This window comes from Pseudozyma hubeiensis, assembly GCF_000403515.1.
Source record: "Pseudozyma hubeiensis SY62 DNA, scaffold: PHS9, whole genome shotgun sequence".
In the NCBI taxonomy this organism is placed as follows: Eukaryota; Fungi; Basidiomycota; class Ustilaginomycetes; order Ustilaginales; family Ustilaginaceae; genus Pseudozyma; species Pseudozyma hubeiensis.
In genome coordinates this window covers 283731-302906 of record NW_012133791.1, presented here as the reverse complement: position 1 = coordinate 302906, position 19176 = coordinate 283731, and the positions used below count along the sequence as shown (strand labels likewise).

Here is a 19176-nt window from a genome sequence, read left to right as displayed (position 1 = left end):
CCTATGCACATCGATCAGCTTATCACCCGAAACGATTCGCGGGTCTCCCACTTCGCCGAGCTTCGAGCCGTACCACGCTTTGCTTGACCTGTGCGCCACGAGGCGAGCCCCTTGGTTTCCTCCAAATCCTACTCGTCGACGCCTCTCTGCATGACCAGCGCCTCGATTCATCCCACGCCCCCTCTGTGGACAGCAGACATAGCAGCAGCACACTCAGACTCGTTGCAGACCTGAAGGCGTTTGGCCACCTACCTTCGCTGAATGGAGCAGCACCGCGCCTTTCCCAACCATCACGCCGATCCACGTTTCCAAAAGGCCAGGCACGATCAGTACAATATGGAAACCGCCTCGGCCGCAACAAATCATGGCTTCTTCTATAATGATCCGCGTCAACCTCAACCTGCAACCGGCATCGTTGTGAACCCAGCCTATGCACCCGCCCGTCCAGAGCAACCTTACACCACCACTGCGGTCAAGCTTGAGCCCAACACACAAGCTGCTCCATCCGCATCGTTTCCTCCTCGCCTATCGCAGCAAGCAACAATGTCCTATCGTGAGCCCATCTACAGCGACAATCGGCCCTTTGCTTTTGCACCCAATTCGCAAGAACAAGCTCGCGCTCTCTACGCAGAGGCTTCAGCACCACCACAGCCGGCCTTCGCACCTGAGCCCAATTACGCGCCGTACCCATCGCAAGTCATGAACAGCGCAAGCAACGGCCATCCTGCGACCGAAGCGGCCTCCAGCATCGACCGCTTCGCACACTCTCCTGCTGACAACATGAATGGCGTTCAGCATCCGCCTCTTCGGACCAAGCGTGCCCGGGATGATTCCCCAGAGCACGACAGCAGAGCTCAAAGAACCTCCGTATCGCAGACCGACGGCTCGCTCGACGATGCCAACGGTCAAAAGACGGATGCGAGCGGCAACGTCACCATGTTTCAGTGCAGAGGCTTCGGCGACTGCCGCATGGTCTTTACGAGAAGCGAGCATCTCGCCCGTCACGTCCGTAAGCACACTGGAGAACGGCCATTCCGATGCCACTGCGGTAAGGCCTTCTCGCGTCTCGATAATCTCCGCCAGCACGCCCAGACGGTGCACGCCGACATGCCAGAGCGCAACGAGATCATGATGCAAGAGCTCTCGTCACTTCACGCCTCACTCGCCCAGTCCGCCGCCCAGGCTCAACATGCACATGCCCAAGTTCTCGGCAAGAGCAGCTCGCCAGGCGCTCTGATCGCCAGCCATAATCATACAGCGCGGAGGGGCAAGGGTAGCGGTAAGACGAGCGCAGCGACAAGAGCTGCGCGTGGTGCCGGCCATGAGCGATCTGGATCGCCCTCGTCGCCTCAAGAAACGCCGCAAAATCACTCGGAAGCCTCAAATCCCGGCATGTACGCACAGAACGTCGGCTACTCGGCTGCCTTTGATGGTCTCAATACAGCGCCGACCATCTCTGCACCAACGCATTTCGGAGCAAACACTCCCTCCATGGCGGTCTGGCCTGGTCAAGGCCACCAGTACGGCCATTCGGCCCCCGATCAATCACATCCTGCTCCTTCTGCTCCCTACGGCGCTCCCTCTCAGTCCTTCGACATTCCTCCACACGCTACGCCTCAAGAAGCGCAGTACTATGCAGGCGAAGCTGCCCCTGCACCAGAGTACGCGCCGCCGCAGCCACTCTATCACACCGATGCCTTGCCAGAAGGTCATGCGGATCGATACATGGCTTCTTTCGACCCCTACGGTCGGTCAACCGCCGTGCTTGCCGAAAGGCGCCTCTCGGGACAGCTTGCAACGGCTTCAGCACCAGTGCAAAGCTGGCGACCGACGGGCCCACCCCTCGAGACGGCTCTTGCCGGCAGCCATTACGCCGCCGCAGATGCTGCGAGCAGCGCCACTCATCCACCCGCCTTTGTCAATCCATTCTGGCGCAGCTCGAACGCCGAATATGTGCCGGCTGACGGAGAGGAGCTCGCGCCGCAGTACCACAGCGGCTTTTCCGATGGTGAGGCCGATCCGAGATCTCACTACGAATCTACGCTGTCCGCTCATCTGCACATGCGCACGCCGACATTGGCCAAACGTGCACGTGCCGACAGTCCACCTCCGTCACGCGGTAGCATTCGCGCATCGTTCGACGCAGGTTCGGCTCCTCTCCTGCCGCCTCCTGGCAGCGCACACGGACGCCCTCCCAGCAGCGCCCACGGCGGTCGACCTCTGACTTCGCACAATCGTCCCGTTCTACCACCGCTGTCGTCCATCACGCCTAGTGCCAGTCGACCAGGAACAGCTGCAGCGCTCAGCGCAAGTCGTCCCGGCTCCATGGCCACACAAAGACTTCCAAGCATCGACCAACAGCTGCTGGCAACGTCGGCAGAGCTCGACCGAGACGATGAGGCAAAGGGCGGCAGCTACCGACCTTACACCAGCCCAGCTGGCGCCAACAATCCAGATGGCGCTCAAGCGTCCAAACCGTTTCTGCCGCCTTCCTCGTTGCGATCCTCGCGTCCTTCGTTCAGCTCACGTGGCGAAGCGCGCTTGCCCACAGCTTCAGAGCTCACCGACCGTCCGATCACCTCATCGTCTCCATGGAACAGCGAGCGTCGCCCGTTAACTTCGGGATCATCCATGGCCGGCAAAACGCGCGGCTCGATCCAAGCCAATGGAGGTGACCTTCCGCCTCTGACATCCGGTTTGGCGCATCTGGACGATCGTCGAGATTCGCGCGCCTCGCGTCGAGGCTCAGCATACGAATTGACCGGACCGGTCATCGATCGTCCTCGGCTTGGTTCTTCTTACAACGCCCGAGAGACGGTTGCTCCGCCGAGACTGCAGACCGATAGCTCCGAGCTCCGAACCAGTCCGACCAACAACGCCTCGCCGTTCATGTTCCAGCCGCCGCCTCTGCCTCGCGAAAGCAGCTCAGCTTCGTTGCGACCGTCTGCCGACCGACATGCAAGTGCGTTTGGTACAGACTGGCGAAGGCCGAGCTCGAGCACGGCTCCGGACGCACACGTGATTTCACGCAGGCTTGGCTCGAGCAGCGGCTCGGCTCTTGGATTCGGCGGTCGTGAGGATGGCAGCGGCTCGAGACCCGGATCAAGCAGCGGTCTGCCTGCTGCTAGCCGCGAGCTGACGCTTCCTCCTCTCAAGTCCTCGCATGGTCCCAGTCGGCGCGGTTCGAGCTCGATCGCCGCACTGTTGCAAGGTGAAGGCGGGAGAGGAAGCGGTCTACGACCAAGCGCGTGGTCGCGTCCTCTGACATCAGGCGATGCTCCTGCCCCTAAATTTGGCGGCAACGGGTACAGCCGTGTATCGTCTTCGCGCGGAGGAGCATCCAGCGATGACGAAGGGGAGGCTTCCGACCGTCGCCGCTCGCTGGCGCATGACCAGCGCGGCTCGACAAGGGAGGGGCTCACCCGACGCCCATCGACATCGGCAGGTGCGGGATCGACTCGGTTTGCAGCAAGCTTCGACAATCGCAACGGCTCGGAAAGTCCCGGTCATTGAAGAAAGGGTTGACTCGTCGGCGTCGATCGCAAACCAGTTGAAGCTTGATCCTTCATTCACACTTTTCGATTCTATAATCAATACGAGAGCTTTGCTATGCTGCCGTGCGCCCGAGGAACATGCTATCTGTACGTTTGTGCAACATCGACCGCTCAACATCGCAATCCCGAAGAAACTTATCGAACACGGTTGATACGGACATGTGATTGTTGACTTAGTTGGAAGAAAGCCTGAGATTCTTGAAGTCCTTCATGCTTTCTTGCAGCGCGACTTCGACGGGGAGTCGCTCCATGCTCGATGCGCCGTAGAAGCCAGCGAGATCAGGTACTCGATCGAGGACATACTGTGCATCTGAAGCCGAAGCGACGGGACCGCCGTGTACGAGCACCAGTATGTCTGGCGAGATCGAGTGTACTTTGGCCGTGACTGTCGAAAAAGTCGAAGCACGAGAGTGTTGTTAGAGGGATAATCAGTATCAGCAGCGACAACGCCTGTATTGCTCTCACCCGGCCCGCTCTGATATCCACGTACTTTTTGAAGTGAGCTCGACTGCATCATCCAAACTCATTGCGGTCTGAGCACCGATACTGCCACTGGTCGTTAGACCCATATGCGCCACGATCACATCGACGCCGACGTTGGCCATCTTTTCGGCTTCCTCCGTGTTGAAGACGTACGGTGTGGTCAGGAGTCCGAGCTGCTTTGCCTGCTTCATGAGTTCTACTTCTTGATCGTACCCCATTCCAGTCTCTTCCAGGTTCTGTCGGAAGCTACCATCAATCAGGCCGACCGTGGGAAAGTTCTGCACGCCCACAAAGCCAATGTCTTTGAGTTGACGCAAGAATTTTGGGATCGATCGGAAGGGGTCCGAGGCGCAGACACCGGCAAGCACGGGTGTGTGATCGATGACGGGAAGCACCTCGGCTGCCATTTCCACAACGATGGCGTTCGCATCGCCATACGGCATGAGTCCTGCCAGTGAGCCCCGACCTGCCATACGATACCTGCCCGAGTTGTAGAGGATGATCAGATCCGCTCCGCCCTTTTCGACAAACTTGGCCGTCAAGCCGATACCGGCGCCGGACCCGATGATGGGTTTGCCGCTTTTGGCAGTGGCCCGAAGCCTTTCGACGGCTTCCCTGCGATCTTTCGGAGGACCGCTGTAGCTAGACATGATTCAGACCAGACCTGATGCATGCCAGTGAGCGAGCGAGCGAGAGGGAGGGAAGGTTGGTGATGAAAGTTTCTCGGCAACACTTGAGCCGCTCGTCGTGCCCCGTGCGCCCGTTCCTCCACATACCTTTTCCGGACCGAGGTGACGGCGTCTTTCAAGGGTCCAGCAGCTGCAGCTCGCCATGCAAGACACCATGTTCATCTACAAGTCATATCGCCGCATCGAAAGAAGCAACTGCGATTGTGTAGATACCGCAAATGTCTTCGAACGAAAGTGAACCTCTCGTGGCGCTGATAGGTACTCTGGACACGAAGAAAGAAGAATATCAATTTGCCACCACTTGGCTCGAAGCACATGGGTGCAAAGTCGTCGTCCTAGATGCCAGCACAAAATCACCTCTCGACAGTCCGTCATCGTTCAACCTCGGAGCACGATCCGGTCTGTATCGACCCAAGGAGCTGCTGAAGAGTCACTCTGACGAATCAGACACGGTTATCCCCACCGAGCGCTCGGCTCTGCGTGATGCTCTTCGAGAAGCATGTCTTGGCAAGCTTGCTCGACTTCATGCAGAAGGAGCGCTGGATGCCATCGCCTCCTTCGGTGGCAGCCAGAACACAGCATTTGCGACCTCGATCATGCGCGACGCTGCCTTCCCCATCGGATTGCCCAAATTCATGCTGACCACCATGGCAAGTGGCGATGTGAGCGAGTATCTCGGCGAGAGTGACATCTGCATCATGCCTTCAATCGGCGACATATCTGGATCACTGAACACTATTACCCTGACAACGCTCCAATCCGCTCTTGCTGCCATCTCTGGGATGGCGCATGCATGCCATGCGTCCAAAAAGCAACAGGAATCAGCGGTGTCATCGATCGACCAGCACAACAACAAGCCGATGATCGCAATCAGCATGTTTGGCGTCACCACCGAGGCCGTAAATCAGATCTCTGAGCTGCTCAAGCAGAGAGGATACGAGCCAGTCGCTTTCCATGCAACAGGCTCTGGAGGTCGCAGTATGGAACGTCTCATTCGGGAAAGTTACTTTGCCGCCGTCATCGACCTGACCACTACAGAGATCTGCGATCACCTTTACGGTGGCGTCCTGTCTGCTGGTCCAGATCGTCTTTCCGCAGCTACCGAGAAAGAAGTACCCCAGATCGTCTCAGTCGGTGCCCTGGATATGATCAATTTTGGTTCCTTGTCTTCATTGCCCGCCCGCTGCGAGCTTGAGGATGGTGAGGGCCCCTTGCATCACACTACAGATGGCACGCCGGTGTACGAGCACAACAGCCAGGTGACACTGGTTCGCACCTCGGTGGAGCAGAACAAGGAGCTTGGGCGATATCTCGTCGAGAAGATATCTCAGAACAAGAAAGGAGCGCTGGCACGAGTCCTCTTTCCCAGGACCGGTATTTCAGCTATGGACGGCAAAGATGGTGTTTGGGATGACCCGGAAGCGAGAAATGCGCTTCTGGACAGTATACAAGCAACGGTCAAGCAACGCAACGAGTCTCGAGAGGGCCAGTCTGGGATCAGTCTTGAGGTCATCGATCATCACATCAACAGCCGGGAGTTTGCTGAGATTGTTGCTACTCGAGCCATCGAGCTCATAGAGACAGCCGAGGATGCTCAACCATCGTGATCCAGTCAATGTAATCAATTGAATTTCGAGACCTCGATTTCTTCGCGCTTTTTCGGGTTTGCAAGGCATCGCGGCTTTTTTCCACAAGAAGCCCGGAATTCGGAGTATCAGTCAAGGCTGTCAGGTCAATGTGCTAGACTGCTTCTCGAGACACATCCTCCATCCCAAAGCATCCCTCCGGATCCTGTCAGGAGAGGCCGATCACCAGCACCATGCATCGAGCATAAGCTCACGACAGCCAGAGCGGTCCCGTATGAACCATGACGGCGTTGCGTCATCCGACGTCGCGTGTGGGCATCGCGGCGATCTCGCGTGGTGCGGCAAGAACGAGGACACAGCGACTCATACTCGACCGCGGGCATTTACATCATCGCTCCATCTCCGCTTCAGCAACGTCGAAAATCACAACACTCACGCATGCTGAAGTCACCCTAGCGGAAGGCTCGAAAAAGATCGGCCGCAATCCAACTTTGATTCCTCGTGATGGCCTCTCTCAACGACCAAAGCTCGCCGTCAGGCGGCAACTCCAGCCAAACACGCTCAAGGCCCTGCAAGGAGTTCCTTTCGACAGACTCATGCGACTGATAGCGCCGCAAAGTTCGAGCGAGATTCGTCACGAGGCAAGGAATCTAGAAGAGGTGCAATTCGAGACTTCCGCATGGTCAGCCGCTGTTTTGCCCAAGACTGAGTTCGCAGCCATACTCAAGCAGTATCTCGACATTCGAAATGTGGACGTTCAAACTTTCCTTTCCTACCGAAATGCGATGCTGGCGAAGAGCTGGCCTGACGCTCGCAGATACATGGTCAGCATCCCCGATCACACATGGCCTCCATTTGTGCTTCAGCGCACCATCAACACGGTTTCCACGCCTTCCGAGGTTTCGGACGCTCTTGCAATCCTCGATTCAAATGTCTTCCGTGCTCGTCACCTCGTCGAGGCTGGGGACACTTCCCTCTTCAAGGTGCTTCGGTCTGGCTTTGTTGTGCTGTCGCGACTCACAGTCAAGAAATCCGGGTCCACCTTGCACTTGATACCTCGCTTGACGGACCTGCTTCTGGCCCTCTTTGAAAAGTTTCCGGCGCAAATGGCATCGTCGCCAGAGCTCGTATACGACTTCACGCGGCGATGTACAGGCATTCCCGACCAAAGGTCACGTCAAGCCATCACAAGAGTCGTGGACTGGCTGGCACTTCGACAAGAGACAGACAAGTTCGACATCATTCGCGACAGAGTGGTGGAAGCATGCATTCGCAGCATCGAGCATTCGATGAGACTGTCGCCTGGTCAAACCTCCTCTTCGGCTCACTTTGCCCACGTCGAGCTGATGCAGCGCCTTCTGCGCCATCATCCTGCTAACAATGCAGAGCTCCGATCGCGTACGCTGCGATGCGCAATCTTTGCTGCAGGACTCGACGGCAACTACGCGCGCACGTGGGAATGGTTCGACGAATACGAGCATCTCAAACGGAGCAATGGGGCAGAGATGACGGGATCCGACTATCAGCTCCTCGCGAAAGCCTTGGTGCGTTCTAGGGAAGGTCGTCGGGATGCATGGAGAGTGTATCTGCAAGGCGAGCGGCTCTGGCGCACCCAACTGGTGGAGATGACACGAGATCGGTCTCAGAAGAGAACACGCACGCAAATCGACGAGGTGCTTGCCGGCAACTGCATCGACCTGCTTGAGGTGATGGCCAAGAGCGACGATGTTCCCGTCGGTGAAATTCTCTCCATGCTCGGCATCTTCCTTAAGGGCGGAGATGCTTTCACTAAAAGCAGATCGTTCGTCGAGGGCGACAGGTTGTCGCGTGCGATGCTGCAGCGCAGAGCAGATCCATACGCCTACTCAATAGTGATGCACGGCCTTCTCATCCGGGAACGATCCAAATGTGCACTGACGGTCTGGAACGCCATGTTGCAACGCGGCGTGATGCCAAATGCTGCGAACCTCTCGTTATTGCTGCAAAACCTATTCCATTTGAAGGATGTCAAGAAAGCGATGCAGCAGCTACACCTTTGGTGCGAACAGGGACTACCCACAACAGCGCACCAGTGCGACAAGCTGAAAGCTATCGAGGTGCCAAACTTCTCGACGACGGAGCTCGTAGATGTCGATATGCTCCTACCCGCCGGCACGCCGACCCCGACGGACCAGACAAGGCGATACCGCGTCGAACCCGATCCGATCCTCGCCACAGTGGTCTTCAGCGGACTGCACTCGTGTGGATCCCAAGGCATAGGATCGCTGTGGGAAGTCTATCAACAGACGATCAAACGCTTCCCGGACGCGCCCGTGCTTGCGATGCTGCTCAAAGCATCGTGTACAGACGAGGCCAGCTCGAACGTGGACGCACAGCGCGGCCGGCAGGTTTTCAGAGATATGCTGCACCGCAAACACCCCGAACTTGCCGAACACCGCAACACACTGCGTGAGGTGTTGGGAGCACAAGGTGCCACAGGGTGGATCTTTTCGAACGATTCGATGGGGGCCAGGATGGAGGGTTGGCTGACATCGGTCTTCCAATCACCCAATGCAGAGGCAGTCGACGAGTCGTCAGCCGCCGCAGAAGAGGCCAACTTGGACGCCCTGGTGTTCACGCCCGAACTGTTTGAGCACTATCTTCGACTGTTGCTCCACCTCGAGCATTCGTCTGACAGCGAAGCGAAAGCTAGGTCAATCCGACACGAGATCGTCGACACTCTCAGCTACATGCGATACTTGCACGTAACGCCGACACAGACGCACCTAGCACTGACGGTGCTCGACATTGAAGAGAATTTTCCGCCGGCTGTAGCGACACAGCAGATGGACGCGCTCGACGCATGGATTGTAGACTGGCTGGGCGAGCGAGGTATGCCAACGGAAGAGGTGATGCAGCGTCATTGGTCCTGGAAGACCCGACGAAACGGTCAACGAAAAGGGTGGTTCGAGCCGGTGCGAGCGTCGCAGTCTGCTTGGTCGGAACAGGGAGTCGCTGCGAAGCAGGAACCGCTTGGTGGCAATTCGACTTCAAGCTCGGAAGAAACCTGGATGTAAGCCTCTACGTTTTGAAATCATTGTCGTTGCACACCGAGCGTCAACATCGTCTTCGCGTGATGCTTACAAGCAAGGCCATGTTAGACCCTGCAGCCACCTTATGGCCCCGACTCAGCCCTGTCCTCACACTTGGATTCTAGACAGAGGAGCAAGGCGCTGTGAGCGTGGCGTGACATGTTTTCGGAAGTAGTGTGCATCCCCTTACAGTTCCCTCCTCCCTCAGCCTCGGCAACATCACCTGCCACCCTCGCCTTGGCAAAAGCTTGGCTGCCAAGAGAAAGTCGGAAGCAACGGCGAGAAGGTGATCTGCAGCGCTGTGCGAGATTCTTATGTTTGTAGTTGTTAGATCCGCTCTGAACGGGCCAACCTCTTTCTTCTGAGATGTGTCTTCGCCTCGAGTGCAGTGTGTTGTCCTCGGAAACTCATGCGCTGCTCGCTTAGGCGGAGTTGCCCCTGCAGTATTCTAAACGGTGACGACTTCGCAACGGTCATCGTTGCCGGTGTCCAAGCTGGACTTTTCAACGGCTCCATTTGAACAAGGTCGGAATGCGATGCCGGACGGAGGGATGCAAATGCGGCTGAATTCTCTTCGCTAATTCCAGTCGCTGATGGCTTCTCACTTGCTGAGCTCGAGGACGTGAATGCGGTCTCAACAGCGCGGTTGCAAGCAAGGTGAAGATCGTCAGTCAACGTGCCGAAAGGCGTCGCAGATCGAAAAAACAGAAATCCTCCACACCCCGAGCGTGCGTTTGTCTGCTTCTGCGCTGTGTCTCAGACCAAGCTCAGCTTCTGAAAATCGCAAGCGCCGGCATCCAACCGCACTGTGAGAAGGCACGACTTCCTTGCGGCTGCAGTGCATTGCATTGTGCTTGACGCACCGCTTTCTTCGGCTCAACCCCGAAAAGGAAGTCTCGACTTGTCGCCGAGGTTTAACGAGACGAGGCCATGCATGCAAGCCGCAGAAACCGACAGCTCACAGCGCAGCAACAGCGACCGACTTACCTCGCCTGCGTTCTGTCTGACCAATGCTTTCCGTCGGTTGCCGAGCTCTCGACCGTCTTTCAGCCTGCCTCGGCGTACACCTTGCAAATCTGCACGGGACGTATGCGCAACCTTCGCATCGATGAATCGAAAGTGACGTCGGTGACAGTCACAGAAGCAAGTGTCCAAACCCAAAGATCATGGACCCTAGCTTTTGGAGCGCCGGGAGACCCTTCCTTGTCCCTCTGCCACCAACATCGTCTGCATTCCCTCCAAGTGATTGCTGCTATCCATCCTTCACCCAGCAGCACCTCATCGCCTCGCGCTCCTGCCATCAGAAGACATTTTCGATACCTACAAGCTCAGCCGCATCACCTTCTCCCATCTCTTGCTGTCAAATCTCACAACAATGGCATTCCAGACGCTTCTTTCGGCCGTCACCGCTGCGTTGGTGTGCGCTTCGTCGATTCAGGCCTACGTCTTGCCATTCCAGGCCAACACTGAACAGTCTGTAGGGGACCTCGCCACTGCTCAGGCCTTTCGTCTGGCCGGTCGTTCGATCAACGACCTCTCGCAAGGCTCGGTCTCCGTCCCCGTCTACAAGAGGCATGGACTTCACCCGGACATCACCAAGCGCGATCCCGAGATCACCAAAAAATGGGCTCTGCGACAGGCCGAAGTCATGAAGAGCAAATACGGCGCCGCGAACTCAAATCAGAAGCGTCAGACCATCGGATTGACCGACGTGGGTCCCGACAGGTATGTAGAATGTTCGGAGCATCCGCCCACACAAATTCATGCGGCTTCATCCCGTCGATTCTGAGAAACGAGCTGACACCCACTTTCAATCAATCCAATATATCAATGTTGCAGTTACTATTTTGCCCAAGTGTCGGTCGGAACCCCGGCACAGAACTTCAACGTCGTCCTCGACACCGGCTCAGCCGACTTTTGGCTCGTCGACTCGGACTGCGGTACCGCCCAAAACTGCGACTCTGATCTGAACAAGTACAACACGCGCGCCTCCTCCACCAACATTGGCTCCTCCACCCCCTTCTCCATCACTTACGGAACCGGTGCTGTCCGAGGTGTCCTCGCTGCCGACAAAGTGTCGTTGGCCGGCTACACGGTCAACAACCTCACCTTTGCTGAGGCCAATGCCGTCGCTGCCAACACGGTCGAGTACCCCACCTCGGGCATCATGGGTATGGGCTTCCAGTCTCTCTCCACTAGCGGCGCGACTCCCTTCTGGCAAGTGCTCGGTAAGCAAGGCGTGCTCCAGACCAACGCCTTCACCTTCCAGCTCGCGCGGAACATCGACAACATCAACCCCAACGACCCCAACATCAACGACATCCAGAGCCCCGGAGGCGTCTTTACGCTCGGCAGGATCGACAGCAACCAGTACAACGGCGACATTACCTACACCAGCATCCCCAACAACCTGCAGAACCAGCAAGGTTTGGGTTACTGGACCATCCCTCTCGACGGCATCACCGTCAACGGTCAGTCCGCCAACATCGGCAACGGCCCTCTCGCCGCCATCGATACGGGCACCACGCTCATCGGCGGTCCGTCCGCCTCGATCCGCGCCTTCTACTCGCAGATCAGCGGCGCCCGTTCGGCCAGCAGCGCCGGCATGTCCGGCTACTACCTCTTCCCGTGCAGCACCAACCTCAACATCCAGATGACGTTCGGCGGCAAGAGCTGGTCAATGAATGCGCAGGACTTCAACCTGGGTCCCTACCCGTACACCAACTCGCAGACCTGCCTCGGTGCGCTGTTCGAGATCGATCTCGGCTCGAGCGCATACGGCGTTCCTCAGTGGATCGTCGGCGATTCGTTCCTTAAGAACGTCTTCTCGGTGTTTGACGGTACCGGAAGGGTTGGGTTTGCCAGCCTGAAGGGTAGCGAGGCGCAGATTGTCACGGTCACGTCGAACGCCGTTTCTTCGCAGACGCCGCAGTCGAGCTCGAGTGGCGCCAGCTCGATGGGTGGTGGAGCCGGAGGCGGTCTTCCTCTTCCTACCGGTAGTACCTCGTTCGCATCGCAGGCTACGGCGACGGGCGTGTTTGGCGGTGGAAGCTTGCCCGTCCCTTCGGCAAGTAGCGCCGTAGCTACATCGAACCCTTCGCTCACCGCTGGGTCCAGCAACAGCGGCAGCAGCAGCGGAAGCAGCGGCTCGAGCGGCTCTTCTTCCGGTGCCAGCTCTCTCAACACCATCGTCGGTCTTTGCACTGCTTCGGCTGCTGCATTCTTGGCCGGCGCTGTCCTCCTCGTGCTCTAATGGACTCTCTGTATCTGGACCTCCATGATCTTTGTACCACTGTCAGGAACTTCTGATCTTGCTCGAACGAGTCCAGCAATCTCACTCTTTCTTTGTACCTCAGCAAAAATACGTTTGACACAGACTGCGCGAAGAGATGAGCAGCTCCAGCGCACGCCCCACTTGTTTCTAGATTGAGTTGAGTCTCTGCTTGCAATGCGTCACGCCAGCTCGATCCTCGGAAACAGAGGTTGAGGCTTCCCCTCTCCCACCCCTCTCTGCAGGACGTGTGAAACGAGTCTGCCACTGTCATCCCGAACCAGCAGATCCTTGGGATGCTTTCTCTTCGCCTCTGGTATGCGTAGCGTATCGAGCAACGCGGCCATCTTGTCCGGCATGAACGGTGTCAACAGCAAGGCGGAGATTCGTAGACTTTCGGTGACCAGGATGATGGATTCGAGTACGACGACGGGGTGCGTTTGGGTGGACCAAGGTTGCAGGCGTTGGATGAGTTCGTTGGTGCTCGCGATGGTGTCTTCAAGGATGAGTTCGAGCACTTTCCCGACTTCGTACTCCTGCATGAGCGAGTCCACCCTGCTGGGTAGTTCGATGAGTGCTGATTCCAACGCACGGCACATTGACAGCGTTTCCTCGTCCAGGTGCGATTCCACTTGCTCCAACGAAGGTCGTGCGAGAACACCTGTGATCTCGTCTCGCGGGAAGTCGTCTAGCCTAGCGTGGATTTTGGGAGCACAGATCCTCGAGACCAAGTTGCCCAACTGTCCCTGCAGATACTTGCGATGATACTCCACCAACACCGCCGGGTTGTAGTCCGAATCCGAGCCGAAGTTCCCACCCACGCGCATGAGAAAGTACCTCAATGCATCCAGCCCAAACATCTCGATGGCGTCGAACGGGTTCGCCACATTTCCTCGGGACTTAGACATCTTGGCCTTTCCCATGGTCCAATGCGAATGCGCCAGGATGGTTTTGGGTGGTGGAAGACCGGCAGCGAGGAGCATGGCAGGCCAGTAGATGGCGTGGAAGCGAACAATGTCCTTTCCCACGACGTGTACGTCTGCTGGCCAAGCCAGGTTGCCTTCGTCTTGCGCTGAGGAAGAGGAGAATGGGTATCCGGCGACCGTGAGGTAGTTGGTCAGCGCATCGACCCAAACATAGATGCTATGCTCTTCGTCATCCGGCACCCTGATCCCCCAACTCAACCTGGAACTAGGTCGACTTATGCTCAGATCCATCAAGCCTCCTTCCACCTCTGCCACCACCTCCTCCCACTTCTGCCTAGGTTGGATCGACTTGGGATTCGCCCTCAACCAATCCAGCAGCGGTTGTTGAAACTCGGACAGTCGAAACTTGTAGTTCACCTCCTGACTCCACTCGACCTTTGCTCCCGTTTCGATACTCTGTCTGACCTCGTTTCCGTCCTTATCGACGACACTTTTGGTTTGCGATTCCGGGTAGAAGGCCTCGTCCGAGACGGCGTACCATCCTTCGTGACTTCCTTGGTAGATGTGACCACGATCGCGCAGGACACGCCAGAGATGCTCGACAGCCAACTTGTGGTCTGGGTCGGTAGTACGAATGAAGCGGGTGTAGTTGATGTTGGAGGCATCCGCGAGCTGTTTGAAGCGTTGACTGATACGATCGCAGAGGGAGCGCGGGTCTTCTCCAGCCGCTTCGGCTACTTTTTGCACTTTGAGTCCATGTTCGTCTGTGCCAGTGCTGAGGAGTGGTGTTATGATGATTGAAGGAGCGTCTGAATCAGGAACAAGTTCGCCTGAGCGATCATGTCGGGAGTGTCCGGATCGCATGTACCCGTGATATCGTGCAAGAACGTCGGCTATTACGTCGGAATAGAGATGCCCGATGTGGGGGTCTGCGTTGACGTAAAAGATGGGTGTGGTGACGAAGTAAGGTTTGGGCTCCGGTGCTGAGGATGATGAGGAGACATCAGCCTGTGATGTGATACTTCTGCTTGCGAGAGGCTGTCTGCGAGGGACGTAAGGCGATGGCAGAGGGCGTAGCTTCCGAGCGGTAGAGGACAGCCATGGTGATGGAGCTGAGGTGGAGCGGGCACATCTCGCAAACATGGCTGTTCGTATTGACGCCGACATGTTTGAGATCTATATTGCCGATTCGCACCCCTGAGCGTCGTTGCTGCGGGTCCAGCTCAGAGTCGCTCGATACCTCAGCGTCGAGTTGCTATGGGAATGTTGACTGGTGCGAAGAAGAGTATCTGAAGCATGCCAATTCAGGGTCTCGTTCTCGAAAAAAGTCGTCGGGAAGAACTCGGAATACGGATCTGGTTTTGGATCGAGGTGGAGGCTGAGCGAGCAACTTCTTCCTCCTCGTCCTACCTCTCTCTTGCCACCACATCCTCTTCCTTTCCTTTGGTCACCTTCCCTCGTGTTAATCGCCTTGACAACTAGCCATGCTGTCCCGCAATCTCATCACGCGCGCCGTTGCGCCCACGTCACGCATCTCCATCTCACGCACCGCCCTCGCCTCGACCCGACCATCCCTGCTCCGCACGTACGCCTCCTCTCCGACACCCAACTCCTTCCCCCAGCTTCCACCTGGATTCGAAAAGCTCGCACACTCTCCCTCTGCTCTCTCGGCCATCTCTAACTTGGTGGAAGTGATGAAGCAGAACGGTGTCGACCTGCACACGGGTGAGAAGCCGAGCATGTGGCAGATGGTCAAGCTCGCCAAGAACCAGGAAGTCAGAGATGCTACCACCAAAGGTGAGTTTCGATTGAGCTACTCTGAGTTCTGTCACTCTGAGCACAAAAACTGACCTTGGGGCTTCTTACTTGGCTGATCTCGTATGCAGTGATGGAAGAACTCAAGAACGCAGGTGTCGACGTTTCACCAGAACGCCTGCAGGCCATCATGAACAGTCAGAAGGATCTGTTTGGCGGTGACAAGGGCGACGGTGGAAAGAAGGAGTGAGCACGCTGTAGACAACATCAATTCTAACTCGCATCTTCCGAGACATCTTGACCTCTGAGTTCAACTGTCTGGCCCAAGCATTACTCGACCTGAGTCCCTTTTCAATGGCCAATTCCTCACCCTTTGAAGGCAGCACGCACCATTCATGATCGACTTGGTCGATGAAAAGTAAGAGATGCTAGTGGTACAAAAAAACAAGAAGAAACAAACGGTAGCGGCCTAGGACATGGCGCTGCTGATCTACGAATCGACCGACATGGCGGTCTCGCCGGTGGTCGATGTCTGTCCTGTCGCCGCTGCTGCTGCCGCCTCCTCCTCATCCTTTGGCTTGGCCAACCCGTGCTTCTGCAGCAACCTATCGATGTCGTTGGGCTTGAAGATGTTCGTCTGTGGCAATCCGCTCTTTGCATTCAACGTCAATGTCGCAAACTCCAGCTTCTCGCTATCCAACGAAGTGCTGTCCATGGTCTTGCTCAGGATCTTGACAGCCATAGCCATGGCGTCCTGGATGCTCAGATCGTCCTTGTAGTCCTGCTTCAGCAACGAGGTGGCTGTGCCGTTGTTGTTGCCGATGCACGTAGCCTTCCAGCCGCTGTAGTTTCCGGATGGATCCGAGTGGTACAGCTGAAAGTGGTGGTGATCGTCGTAGCCAGCATAGAGGATCGAGACGCCAAAGGGACGCAGACCACCGAACTGAGTGTATCCTTGCTTGTAGTCGCACAGTCGTTGCGCAAGCTGTTCCACGGGCATGTCGTCATCGTACGACGCAAGGTATTGCTGCGCTACATTGCGTGCATAGTTGACGAGCGAGTTGGCGTCGGCAGTGTATCCAGCTACACCCGCCATGACGTTGTCGGAGACCGCAAAGACCTTTTCCGAGGACTGGTCCTGTTCGAGCAGTTTGGACGTGACCTTCTTCTCGGCTGCTAGCACGATGCCGTCCTTTGCGAGAATGCCGATGACGGTACCAGCGTGCGAGATGGCTTCCATGGCATACTCGACCTGGTACAGTCGGCCTTCCGGAGAGAAGGTAGTGGTTCGCGAATCGTACCTTCGCGACATGGTGGATGTGTTCGGAGACGGATCGAAGTGAGAGTGGTGTGAATCGTGTTGGCGACCTGTTCGAGTGCAGTCGTGAGCAGACGAAGAGAAGAGGCAAGAAGATGGTGTGGTGGAGGCGCAATTGGGTGTTGGAAAGTGGTGCGTGTCAGGTTTGAGTTGGTTCGGCCTTGACCTGTGCATTTCTCGCCTTTGGGCTTCGTAGGCGCTCTGTGCGCCGATCACTTGACAAGACGCGTTCTGCTGCCCAATTTCTTGTTGATCTCAGCTTCGTCAACGTTTTGATTTGTTAGACCGCAATATAGAGCAAACATCGCTGAAAAAAGATTGCCGACACAGTGTGTGTGGAGGTTTGACACCTACCGAGCATAGCCGCTTCTTCTCAGCAAGCTCACACAGACAAAGTACAATAGTACGCACTGCTTCAACGTCGGTCTACAGGGCTTGCAACCACGCACCATGACCACGTCGATTGCTTTCCTGCGCGGGTGACTTGGAAGAGGTACTTCGGCAATGTGTGCAAGCGAGAGTCCAAGCAAGGAAGGGGTATCTAGAGGGTAACAAACAAAACTCTGTCTTGCACGCCGGCAAGCCAATCCATCGAGGTCCGGTCAGATCGTGAGCAGACGCGACATGAGGAGCACTGATGTGCGATCGTCTTCGTGACCTACGTTGCTGCACTACATGATGATGCATTTTTTCCGATCTCTCGGGCGCGAGCCACCAGCAAAAGCGCTTCCGTTGACCATCTTACTATCCTTGGAGCTGTTGGCGGATCCATTTGCCTTCAAGTTATGCCAGCTGCCGCTGCCACTATTCGGCTTGCCGTTGAGTGCATCGAAAGCCCGAATCTGTCGCACTGCATCCGCAAAGATCTCGTCGACGTTGATGCGCTTGCGTGCAGAGGCTTCGTAGTACGGAACGTTGCCCCACGCTTTTGACAGGCTGGTGCCTATCTCGCGTGGCACCTGTCGATCCGCTTTCAGATCCGCCTTGTTGCCTACCAGCACGATGGGGACGCCTGTGGTATCCTTGATGCGAACGATTGCCTCTCGTAACGGTCCTAGCTCGTTGACGCTGGCCAGGGATGTGAGTGAGAAAACGAGGATGAAGCCTTGGCCCGACTTGATGTAGAGCTCCTTGAGCGCGAGAAACTGTTCCGTGCCTGCCGTATCGAGGATCTCGACCATGCATTGTTGACCGTCTATCACGAGCAGCTTGCGATACGTATCCTCGATCGTCGGGTCGTATGTGCTCACAAACACGTTCCGCACGAACTGCACGGTCAATGCCGACTTGCCGACGCCTCCACCTGTTTCCAAATTTGTGAGCATGTAGGGTCAGCGATGGAGAGCTCATGCGCTTGGGACAAAAGGCTTACCGCTCGTTGCGGCGATGGCAGCTGCCCGTGCTAGGGGAACTCACCTCCCATGATTACGACGCGAGATTCCTTCATCTTTGCTTGAAGCGCCTACGGAAAGACTGTTGCGTGAGACTCGTCGATATTTGCCCAAAGCGCAGCGATGGCAGGTGGGGCGGCCGGGACGTTGAGGCCGGCGCTCGAGTCGAAGGAGAGGAAGCTTCTTCGCGGGCTTGCTTGTCGTAGAGCGCCTGGACGAAAGGAGGGATCAGCTCATCTCCGTTTCCAAGATCGGTCCAATGCCGTCCCAGTGATGACTGTGATGGACTGTTGCAGTTGCGTGGCCAGCCTCGATGACTCTTGATGGTAATTCGAGGGGACGACGAACATGTGCATGTTGAAAGGAGCAGCTCAATTTGTCGAAGCTCTGTCCCAGATTTTCCTTTTTTCCAGGAACGCAAAGGGCGCCATGCGAGCCGAGACAGCATGCACCACGGCGTGTGTTGCACGAGCCACGCAGCACGCTTCCGTCGCAACGGAACGGCAAACCAGCAGCGTTTTTCCATTTCAGCGCGGGCCTTGCCGAAGCACAAAGAAGACGCTTGGCTCTCACTCCTCTCCGTAAATGCGATTCTTGATGCACAACCGGCCTCTCATTCTCCTGACGGTGATTTAGCGGCGAACGAATCTTGTGCGTCGACGGCGATGTGTTTCGCTTTTCACCCGTCTTCACCTGCAGCTTGCGTTGTTGAGGAAGCCGCCTCCAAGCCCACAACGAGCGGCGCTTCGGTGCGACTGATTATGCACGTTCGGCTTTCAAAATTTGCCTTGTCGGCAACGCCACGTTTTCTGAAAGAGCGGATGCCGAGCTTGCCACTCTTCCGGTAACTCGGCGCCACCGCCAGACTTCATATCGGTGCGTGCACCCGTGACACCGACGCCTTCTAAACACGTCCGCCGCAACCACACGCAATCACACATTCTCAAACCATCAGCCGCTCATTTCACACACTTCGTAACGGTTGTCTGCTTTGTTTTGCCTTTGCTTTTGCATTATCCAGGTTCGCTTCGCTCTACCCTTCCTGAGGGTGGTCTGCGATCTGCTCTGCCAACTAGAGCGTAATCATCCTACAAGTGGTGACGTTTGGAGGGGGAAAGGTGGGATATGGGGA

At 56.6% G+C, this 19176-nt stretch overlaps 10 protein-coding genes across 10 annotated transcripts; 6 read left to right on the top strand and 4 right to left on the bottom strand.

Annotated features, from left to right (window-relative positions):
* Positions 1-543: 543 nt before the first annotated feature.
* On the top strand, positions 544-3513 carry PHSY_000731 (potential zinc finger protein; the record flags this gene model as incomplete). The annotated part of the gene is made up of 1 exon (XM_012331365.1): positions 544-3513. The coding sequence occupies one exon, from the start codon at positions 544-546 to the stop codon at positions 3511-3513; it is 2970 nt and encodes a 989-aa protein (XP_012186755.1).
* Positions 3514-3727: 214 nt separating this feature from the next.
* PHSY_000730 (hypothetical protein) lies at positions 3728-4687 on the bottom strand (the record flags this gene model as incomplete). The annotated part of the gene is made up of 2 exons (XM_012331364.1): positions 3728-3939; positions 4045-4687. The coding sequence occupies 2 exons, from the start codon at positions 4685-4687 to the stop codon at positions 3728-3730; spliced, it is 855 nt and encodes a 284-aa protein (XP_012186754.1).
* Positions 4688-4944: 257 nt separating this feature from the next.
* PHSY_000729 (hypothetical protein) lies at positions 4945-6333 on the top strand (the record flags this gene model as incomplete). Its single annotated transcript, XM_012331363.1, has 1 exon — positions 4945-6333. One exon carries the CDS (start codon positions 4945-4947, stop codon positions 6331-6333), a length of 1389 nt encoding a protein of 462 aa, XP_012186753.1.
* Positions 6334-6593: 260 nt separating this feature from the next.
* On the top strand, positions 6594-9368 carry PHSY_000728 (NAD-dependent histone deacetylase; the record flags this gene model as incomplete). The annotated part of the gene is made up of 1 exon (XM_012331362.1): positions 6594-9368. The coding sequence occupies one exon, from the start codon at positions 6594-6596 to the stop codon at positions 9366-9368; it is 2775 nt and encodes a 924-aa protein (XP_012186752.1).
* A 945-nt stretch (positions 9369-10313) lies between these two features.
* PHSY_000727 (aspartic peptidase) lies at positions 10314-12636 on the top strand (the record flags this gene model as incomplete). Its single annotated transcript, XM_012331361.1, has 3 exons — positions 10314-10530; positions 10688-11108; positions 11223-12636. 3 exons carry the CDS (start codon positions 10314-10316, stop codon positions 12634-12636), a joined length of 2052 nt encoding a protein of 683 aa, XP_012186751.1.
* Positions 12637-12836: 200 nt separating this feature from the next.
* PHSY_000726 (methionyl-tRNA synthetase) lies at positions 12837-14723 on the bottom strand (the record flags this gene model as incomplete). The annotated part of the gene is made up of 1 exon (XM_012331360.1): positions 12837-14723. The coding sequence occupies one exon, from the start codon at positions 14721-14723 to the stop codon at positions 12837-12839; it is 1887 nt and encodes a 628-aa protein (XP_012186750.1).
* A 341-nt stretch (positions 14724-15064) lies between these two features.
* Positions 15065-15585, top strand: PHSY_000725 (hypothetical protein; the record flags this gene model as incomplete). The annotated part of the gene is made up of 2 exons (XM_012331359.1): positions 15065-15377; positions 15467-15585. The coding sequence occupies 2 exons, from the start codon at positions 15065-15067 to the stop codon at positions 15583-15585; spliced, it is 432 nt and encodes a 143-aa protein (XP_012186749.1).
* Positions 15586-15825: 240 nt separating this feature from the next.
* Positions 15826-16647, bottom strand: PHSY_000724 (20S proteasome subunit; the record flags this gene model as incomplete). The annotated part of the gene is made up of 1 exon (XM_012331358.1): positions 15826-16647. The coding sequence occupies one exon, from the start codon at positions 16645-16647 to the stop codon at positions 15826-15828; it is 822 nt and encodes a 273-aa protein (XP_012186748.1).
* Positions 16648-17324: 677 nt separating this feature from the next.
* PHSY_000723 (hypothetical protein) lies at positions 17325-17978 on the bottom strand (the record flags this gene model as incomplete). The annotated part of the gene is made up of 1 exon (XM_012331357.1): positions 17325-17978. One exon carries the CDS (start codon positions 17976-17978, stop codon positions 17325-17327), a length of 654 nt encoding a protein of 217 aa, XP_012186747.1.
* A 512-nt stretch (positions 17979-18490) lies between these two features.
* PHSY_000722 (electron transporter) lies at positions 18491-18892 on the top strand (the record flags this gene model as incomplete). The annotated part of the gene is made up of 1 exon (XM_012331356.1): positions 18491-18892. The coding sequence occupies one exon, from the start codon at positions 18491-18493 to the stop codon at positions 18890-18892; it is 402 nt and encodes a 133-aa protein (XP_012186746.1).
* Between the last annotated feature and the right edge of the window lie 284 nt (positions 18893-19176).